The 9,446-nt window shown below is 40.3% G+C and overlaps 1 protein-coding gene across 1 annotated transcript; it reads right to left on the reverse strand.

Annotated features, from left to right (window-relative positions):
• Nucleotides 1–367: 367 nt before the first annotated feature.
• On the reverse strand, nt 368–6,903 carry Lrrc31 (leucine rich repeat containing 31). Its single transcript, XM_004921036.3, is given in 5 exon segments — nt 368–732; nt 735–899; nt 2,983–3,147; nt 6,712–6,801; nt 6,804–6,903. Coding segments are annotated over 5 exon segments (648 nt in total). The 3' UTR covers nt 368–604.
• Nucleotides 6,904–9,446: the final 2,543 nt, after the last annotated feature.

Here is a 9,446-nt window from a genome sequence, read left to right on the forward strand (position 1 = left end):
AAATGCAGTAGAACAGGGTTTGAAGATTTAGCTTCATGGTAGAGAACTTGCATAGGAAATGTGAGGCCCTGGATTTGTTCCTTAGCACCATCAAAAAATAAATACAAAGCAATAAAACAAATTTTATGTTATTATTAGCAAATACAGCATAAAACATACGCAGCTAGTATCTTTCCTGTTAGAATCACACACATATGCACATATACATATGCATTCTTATATTTAGAATGTGTAACACATGGGAAAACAAGAGTTAGAAAATTCCAGGACAAGAAGAAAACAGATGCATTACCAAAATCTGAACATTTTTGGTAGGCTTTCTAAATAGTAACTGAGATAAGTATACATCCAAAACAAATAAAAATCTGTTGAAAACATTTTTCTTATTTCATAAAATAGAGAATAAAAATATTCTCATTATCATTATTAAATTATCATTATTTATATACATTTACACAGCTCTTGTAACATAAGGCCAATTAAATTGTCACAAGTTGATACTCAGTTAATGACATTGAAATTTATCCATGTTTTTTTCCACCTTCAGAGAATTGTTTCTAGTTTAGTAAGACCGGGGAAGTCAGCTCACTGAAGTCATCATGGATCAGACGAATGCTTCTTTATCTCTCAGGCAAAGCCTTCTAGGGTCAAAGCCTTCCAGTTCCTTCTCCTGTGAAGAAAGGAGAGCCCATATTTTCATTCCTGTCTTGGTGATCTCAGAAAGTTTGGTTTAAACCATTGCCCGTTGTCCCCAAAATTTAATGGCTGAAGGCTGATATTGAGTTCAGTTAACTCTGAAGAACCAGGGTTTGGGCAGAAGACAGCCCATCCTGCATCACTGAGGCTGTTGTTATAGTTCAGATCCAGTTTGGCTGGATGACCTGTCCCTGTGACTGATGCTGGAAAACAAAATTACTCCATGCTACTTTCTATCTGGGCTATTTCTTATTTTCAATAACACAGAATCTGTGGGATTATAATGACAAGATTAGTAATTAGTAAAGATTTGGTTTTAGTTAGAAGTTTTATTCAGGGAATGTGAATGAAAATTTCCTCTCATCTCACATGCAGCTTGAAACTGGATCATTTTCTTTTTCCAAATCCCTACCCAAAGAATTTCATTGTTGGTAAGCTCCTGCTCTTAACAATACAAGCTTTCTGCTCCCCTGGAGCCCTGCATCTCCTGTAGACTTTTTCTAACTACATGTATGGAGGGACAACGCATTGGCTGTAACCAGGAACCTTCTATAAACCGTCTTGTTCCTGTTTAATACTGTTTAGTTATTCATTGCTCATGCATTCTGTCATTCTTCAAAAAATACTTATTTACTTGAGCATTTTCCATGTGCGAACACAACACTTCCCCAGCTGTGTGTGGGAATAAAGATGCACAGGTGCACACACTGTATGAGGGCGATGACCCTCCCTCATCCACATGTGGTGTTAGAACTTTCTGACTGACTTCAGATGATTGTCGTCCATCAGGGGGAGTGTGGACAGCCCACTTTCACAGACAAACTTCAGGTCTTTTTCAAGATCCATGTTTACAGTAGTTTTCATGTGTTTCTTAACAATTTAAGGTAGGTAAAACTCTACTAACATTTTTATGGTTTCTGTTTTTTAAACTGTGTCACTGATGAAGCTGTAGAGTGTTGTATATCTAGCCATAAGCTATGTGATGATTACTGTGTGAATTTTTGCATGGCAACTGATTCTTTTAACCAAAACATTTATTGGTACATTTTAGATATACATAATGATAACATTCATCATAGGGAATTTGTACCTGTACATGATATATCTTATTTCTTTCTTTCCCATGCCCCCATTGACCCCTCTTCCCCTCCTTATATACAAAAGCTTTGTTTCTATTTTCCCTTCTATTTTCTCCTTTTTGCCTTGTTTCTTCTTTCCTTTCCCCCCTCCCCTCTCCCTTGTTCCCCTTCTCATTTGAACACCTTCCCATTTCCCAATATCTGTTATACATTTTAGTCCTTATTTCCACTTTTGGTTTCTCACACTAGGGAAACAATGCAGTATTTAAACATGTGTGTTCAACTTATTCCACTGGAGAGTATGGTCGCAAGGTATATAACCCCTGATTTGTAGGTACACATGTTATGGCATAGCAGAACTCTGTCACACAGAGAACACCAATAGGCTTCTTGGAGTGGCTGGGCCAGGCCGAACCCTTCATTTTGAGGAGTGCTCATTGCTTCAGAGATCTGGTGGCAAAGGACTGAACAATGATGGTGGACAAAGCTAATGGAAGACAAAGACAGATTCTCTAGTCCATTGCTTCATAACGGGAAGTGGCCCTCTATAGTGATTTCAGAGGGAAGACTTTAAATTACCCAAACTCTCAGTGCAAACATTACACTTTATTCAATTCTATTTCTGTCTTTCTAAACTGACACGGACAATGTGTCAGACTGCTGCTCCACTATGCTGTTGGCCCTCTCATCTCCTTTTTCAGCAAAGAGAAAATGAGCCTCGACTCAAGGCCTTCAGCAGGCAGCAGTCTATCTATGAGAATAGATACTCGTATTTTAGTAATGTCAATTATCGGTTTCTTACTTAAATAAAAACATTTAAAAGTCACCTGAGAGGAAAAATCAGGTAATACTGCAAGTATGCAGAAAGGTCAAAACTCATAAAAGTGAAATATAGCTGAAGGAAGTTTGGACACTGAAGACTCCGGCATGGCGGAGGTGTGGGGCAGAAGCTGTTAAGACTGGCAGGAAGCTCCCCACTTACTCTTCATCTTCTCTTACAAAACACCCTGCCCTGTCATTTGGTTTTAGAATTGCCCTGGTTTTAACCAAACTTCTTCTAAGTTGATGTTGGGGCGGAATTAGAAGCTCATCAGGGCCCTTAGCCCCAGGACTTAATGACTCCTCCGCCTCCTCACCCATGTGCTCTGCAAGGCAGGCACATCATGCTCCGCACACCAAGACTACGTTGGAATGAGTCCATACAAACCCCAGACAGCCGCGGCCTCTGTCAGGGAACAGCTGCTCAGCCTCAGCACTTGAAGAGCTGCTGAAGGCTTTACTGTTTCCAGAAGCAGCTTCGAGTTACCAGCAACGTATTTATTCCAAGAAAGATCGAATATTTCAAGAGCAGGGAGGTGAATGGGGGCTCTTGCTAAAAGTGGTAATGATAAGAACACATAAAGATCGTAAGCTTGGAGTTTGAGAAAAGTGGACCAGAGCAATGTATAAATATAACCAAGGTTGAGCAAGTTGTAAAGTCCGTTTTCTTCTGTCTTCAATTCCTGGCATTTATTTATGTTGACTATTTGTAGTTGGAGAGATATTGGAAACTTTAGAAAAGTAGAACTTGATTAAACTATCAAATTAGGTTTCTTTCCCTCACTTTCTGTTTAGGGAAGAGAATGAAGCAAAATGCTTGGACAACTAGGGAAGATTTTCAGAATAACTTATGGTCACTGCTGAAATTCACAGGTGAGGCCAAGGCTCCCTAAGACTGCAGAACAAGATGTATTTGTGTTTACTCCACTGCAATTACTGAAGCAAGAAAGAGAACTAATGTAGTTTGGAAATATTCTCAAAGAAAATCAAAATATCTTTTGCTTATTTCTCAGTTGACCCCACTGTTAAAATTAACCAAAAACAACTTATTCTCACGTATAATAGTTAAAATGCACTTTAACTGTTCTGTTTTCTTCCTAAAAAATTATGTATCCAAGAAGAAAATATCTATTCTTTTATGATATCTAAAAAGAAAATCTTTCCCATTCATGTACAAATACCTTCAATACAGTTTTTCCTTTTTCTTATAGAAGCAATTTGGAGTATATATAACTTACATACATAGCTATACATACTTGATTTCAGTTGAATGATAGGTTTATGTCAAACTATATAATTTAGTGTAATAGGTACTTGACTATGATTCATTGATTGTGTGAATGGAGTTAGAGCTATGTCTTCTGATGACTGCTATTTTTAAAAAATTCAGAAGTATATTTATGAAACATGTTGTCCTCAAATTTATTCTTTCATAGGACTTTACTAATTGAACATTAGTCTGAGCAATAGAATATGTTATAGCCATTTGGTGAATTATAGACCCCTTAGGGAGGTTTGCTTATTTGTTTATCTACTTACTTAACTAATACCTAAAATGTGCTTCAGGTATGTCACAAAGACTAAAAACAACCCTCCCCTCAAGGAAGTTATAGTCTAGAGGAAATACAGACATTAAACAACCACACAAATAAATACATAATTAGAAATTCTAGTAAAGACTATAAAGAAGGTTCTAATTTAGAGAGGCAAGGAGCCATCCTAGGAAGAGGCATTTATACCGGGCCCTGAAAAATGGGGTCAATACTCCCCAGGAAAGAATAGAGACTAAGGAAGGACACTCCAGAGAAAGAACAGCCTGTGGTGAATGAGAGCCCAGTGACATGGAGAAACAGAAAGAATTCAAGCAAGGCTGGGTTCAGGGAGCAGAGGAAAGTAGCTGAGAGGACTGGGACTGACTCACCAGGGCCTTTTAGGCACATGAAGGAATTTGGACTTCACCAGAGGTGCTCCAAGAAAGTCATTGCCTACTTTTAAACTGAGCAATGATTAGATCCAGTTTGCTTTTAAAATAAAATGTGTAGACTCTATCCCTACAATAACATTAACAACTAATATTTATTGAACATTAACAACTAATATTTATTCCCTTTGGGTCAGGCTGCTTTCCAAGAACTTTACATGCAGTAACCCACTTAATCCTTATAATCTTGTTATTCCAGTTTGTAGTTTAGAGAGGAGGAAATTGAAGCACAGAGGTGTTAAGTACCTGAGGTTGCACAGTTCGCAAGAGCCAGTGCCAGGAGCTGATTGCAGTCTGATTCTAGATGTGTGGAGCCAGGGATGAGCCAAACACTCCCCTCACAGAATAACTACAACCAATTTCAGGACATCTGCAGGCCCCATCGAGCACATCTATAGACCCCCTGGGGCCCCAGATGAAAGCCAGGTCTGGGTAGCAGAACTTTCCCCATGCGGACACACAGCAATGCGCTGCCCGATGCTGGGGGAGGGCTGGTGCAGAGCATAGCAAGGACCAAGGCTCTGTGGTTGAATATGACACTCAGGCTGAAAACGAAGGCAAGAGTGCTCTAAGTATAGAGTTCTTAGAATTTGGGGTAAGTTAGATGCACTTATTTTAATTAATAGGTATTAATAGTCTCTCATTTCTATTCATGGAATGCATTTATTTCAGTAATAGTAGTTCCCATCTGGTTCACAGTACAATTCATTTTTAAGAAAGTGAGATGGGGAGAGGCAGAAGGAAGGGAGAGGAAAGGAAGGTAAAAAGAACGAAGTGTCATGTACATGCACCAACTCCCCGTGATGAATGCAATTATTATGTATTGCAAATATGTACTAATAAAAATAAAAAATTAAAAAGCTACTAAAATGCCAAAAAAGAACTATTTATTCATTCAAAAGAAGAAAAAAGTATCAAATGACACACTTGAGAAAGGATCAGGGAGAAGGCCTATTTCGTTGCCCACAAAGCACCCAAGTCCAGCAAATCTGGTCATGTGTACATGTGCAGAAAAGCGTTACCACAGCAGGCCTGAGACTGCTCCCCCAGGAAAGCCAGCCATGAGCCAGGACCATTGGCCTTTGGCTGGCATCTGGGAACTTGGAGTTAGGGACTGTTACCACCATTCCCTAACTGATAAGGGTGGTTTACTGTATCTAACCTGATGTACTAGTAATTTAATTTATGCTGGGCACCAGCTTTCCTTCTGTGAGCCTAGAATTCTGGAATGTGCTCTATATATGATGGCCCTCAATAAAACCCATGGACTTGAAAGTTCAGGTGAGTGTCACTTGTATACAACATTTCACACATGTTGTCACAATTCATTTCTGCAACAATGAAGTGTGTCTTGTGTGACTCCACTGAGAAAAAACTCTTGGGAGCTTACATCTGGTTCATTTGGACTTTTCCTCATGCACCTTTTTCTTTGCTGGTTTTGCTTGGTGTCCTTTCACTGTGATGAATCTTAGCCATGAGTATAACTATATGCTGAGACCTCTGTCCTCCTAGTGAAGGGCTGCTGCTGGGGACCTGGAAGTGGTGTTGGGGACCCCCCAGCATCTTATGTACATAGTGCTGGTTGCACCTGCGTGGTATATTTGGAAAAATGCTATTAAGTCCTTCTGCCGCAAAATTTCTCTCTCTCTACTTGTTGACCATGCTTTTGCCCCCAAGTGGGCAGAAATTTCTGATCCACAAGACCCTTGATCTAGGCTGGAATGTATCTATGACCTCCAGGCATACCTAGATTCCAGAGACAGTACGAGTCCTTGCAAAAGTGGGTGCTGGGCAGTCAGAGAGGCTCACAGACCAGCAAATCCATCCAACTCACAGTAAGCCTGATTCATACTGATGCCTCAGCAAAATTACACACTACCACAGATGTAGACCCCTCTAGAGTTGGGTGGACACAGTTTAAACTTTAAATGTTAAATCTGCAAATGCCAGCATCATTAACATGACCCGCAAGTGATTCCTCTTAAGAGAATGCAGCTCCTGAAAACAAGATAAATTAGTACTTCATGTCTTCCCTGGGGCTGAGCCTTGGAATGAAGTTTGTGTGTGGAGGAAGTGACAGCCTCCTCGTCCCCCCACATGTTACAGTGCCTGCAGGGATCTGGGCAGTTTTCATACCCAGAGCTGTGAAAGTGTCACTTTCCAAAGTACCGTTGTTGATTAGTCATGACTGCAATAGCAGTAAAAATTGGAGGCTGCTGAATAAGAACAGCTGCCTATCTTTTTCTTAGCTGATGAATCCAGTTCTTGAAGAGTTACGAGTAGAAGTATAGCTGGGCTGTTAAGATACCAGAGGTGACTGTAATGCATTATCTCACAGAGGGCATCTGGATGTTAGCTGCCCCAATCTTCTTAACTGGGCAGCTCTCCCCTCTGTGATCCTACCCTTCCTTACACACCCTGATAAGCCTTCCAAACTAGCTTTCTACCCAGTATGCTGCTCTGGCTTTTCTACTTCCCAGTCTCTCCCCAGACTAGACGTGCAAAGACTTTGCAGATAGAAAGAACTGGGTTCTAATCCTAGATCTGTTAATAACGAACTCTGAGGTTTCAGATAAATTACTTACCCTCTCTGTGCCTTGGCTGACTCAATCATAAAATACTTGCTGCATGGAATCCTTGGGAAGACACAATGACTTGGTCTATGTAAAGTGTTTGGCCCAGGACCTGCCACATATTCATGCTTGATATTATCATTCATGTCTCAGAATTTAAGCACCAGAAGGCAATTAAAATGGTCAATCAGAATGGTACCTGTTGGTGACAGCACTAGCACAGGGTCCTGAGAGGCCCACTGTTCCAGAAGTTTCCCCTAGTTCACTATCTCTGCAACATTTCCCGCCTGCAGGCCTTTGTTAAGAACTAATACAATAGTAGTGGGGGACCTCAATACCCCATTGTCACAAATAGATAGATCAACTAGACAAAAAAAAGCAATGAAATACTAGAACTCAATCAGACGCTTGAACAGATGAACTTAACAGATGTGCCTAGATGGCGCCACAGCAGGAAACAGTACCCTGGAACTCCATGGGGCCAACTCACCTCCTCAGAGCCTTCCAAGGCCACTCCAGCCAAAATAACCCTTGGCCACTATCATAGCACCCTCTTTTATTTTTATCAGACCACACAATTGCATTACATGATATCTTCTTATTTATGTATTTGCTTTCTACCTTCCTTCTCTGAAGATGAGCGCAGAGATGGACAGACCACCTTGTTCCCAGAGTTGGGATCAGCACCCAGAATATCAAGGTACAAAAGCTTCTGGAGGGAGGGGCAGAGGTCAAAGGAAAGAAAGTGAGGGTAGGCAAGTGAGGTGACATTTGTGATCCCATTGGTGTAGGTATTTCCCTCTTATAACCCCACCCCAAGCATTTGAATTTTACCATGTAATTTGGATAGATATTGTTTTATTTCTGCTGTGACCAGACTGAAGCTCTGACTGTAGCCCATGGCACAGTGCCTCACACAATTAGAGGACTAATCAATAGTTATTGGCTGAACTATCTTCTGATTCTTTTTTATTTGCAATGGTCAGATAAATGAATACTCAATTGATTAACATTATAAGGCATACATCAGAATGAATTTTCATTTCCAACTTTTTCAAAATTAAGCATAAGGAGAACAAAGCCATTTACTTCAACTATTAAATAATCATTAGCTTTCCGAGACCATTCACTGTGTCAGTGGCTGGCTGCTTATCCCTGTTATGCTAGTGATAACAACTGCGATCCTCCATCACTTTAATTTTCTGCTCAGTAACAAGATAAGATATAAGAGATGAGGAAGGCTGGAGGGGGGAGAGGAGAGGAGAGGAGATAAGAACGTAACATGTTTACAGAATGTTCCACCCCACAAAATCAGAATACACATTCTTTTCAGCTGCACATGGGTCATTCTCCAAAATAGACCACATACTCACTCATAAAACATATTTAGGTAAGTGCAAAGAAATTGAAGTTATCCCCTGTATATTATCAGACCATAGTGCAATGAAATTGGAGATCAACAGCAAAAGAAACTACAAAAACTTCATAAACACATGGAAATTGAACAACACACTTCGGAATAACCAATGGGTCACAGAGGAAATTAAAGAAGAAATGAGACAGTTCCTTCAATTAAATGACAATGACCATACAACATATCAGAATCTATGGGACACAATGAAAGCAGTCTTATGAGGGAAATTCATAGCAGTGAATACTCGTATTAGGAAAACAGTGTGAGCCCAATTAAACAACCTGATGCTGAACCTCAAGCTTCTAGAAAGAGAAGAGCAGGACAAACCCAAAGCTCATACAAAGGAGGAAATTATAAAGATCAGAGCAGAAATCAATGCAATGGAGACTAAGAGAATGGTACAAAAAAATCAATGAAGCCAAGAGTTAGTTCTTCAAAAGAATAAATTTGACAAACCCTTACCCAACCTTATCAGAAAAAGGAAAGAAAAGGCCCAGGAGAAGCTCAGCCGGTCCCAGCATGAGGAAGGAAGCTCCCCCACTGCCATCTCAAGCTCCTAGGGCAGAGAAGGTGAGCTTCACGAGCCCCAGAAGCACCCCCCGCCCCCCCGTGGAAATGAGAAGACATGTAAACAAGCCTCAAAAACAGACTTCCAGATTACCTACAGCAACCCCAAAGGAAAATGAGATAGATCAATCTGATACTCAACCACCTGGACTCTCTGAACTGGCAACAAAAAAGGATCTGGGAAAAATGAAATCAGAAATAATTATTCAGATAACAGCAAAGATTGTGCTCATAGTGCAAGACATGATTAATAAATCTAGAGAGGACACAGATAAAAAAACAGAGGATCTGAGGAACATGACGGAATCCCAATATAG

This window comes from Heterocephalus glaber, unplaced genomic scaffold (genome assembly GCF_053883595.1).
Source record: "Heterocephalus glaber isolate CG9 unplaced genomic scaffold, H.glaber_assembly_v1.0 deba00001504, whole genome shotgun sequence".
In the NCBI taxonomy this organism is placed as follows: domain Eukaryota; kingdom Metazoa; phylum Chordata; class Mammalia; order Rodentia; family Bathyergidae; genus Heterocephalus; species Heterocephalus glaber.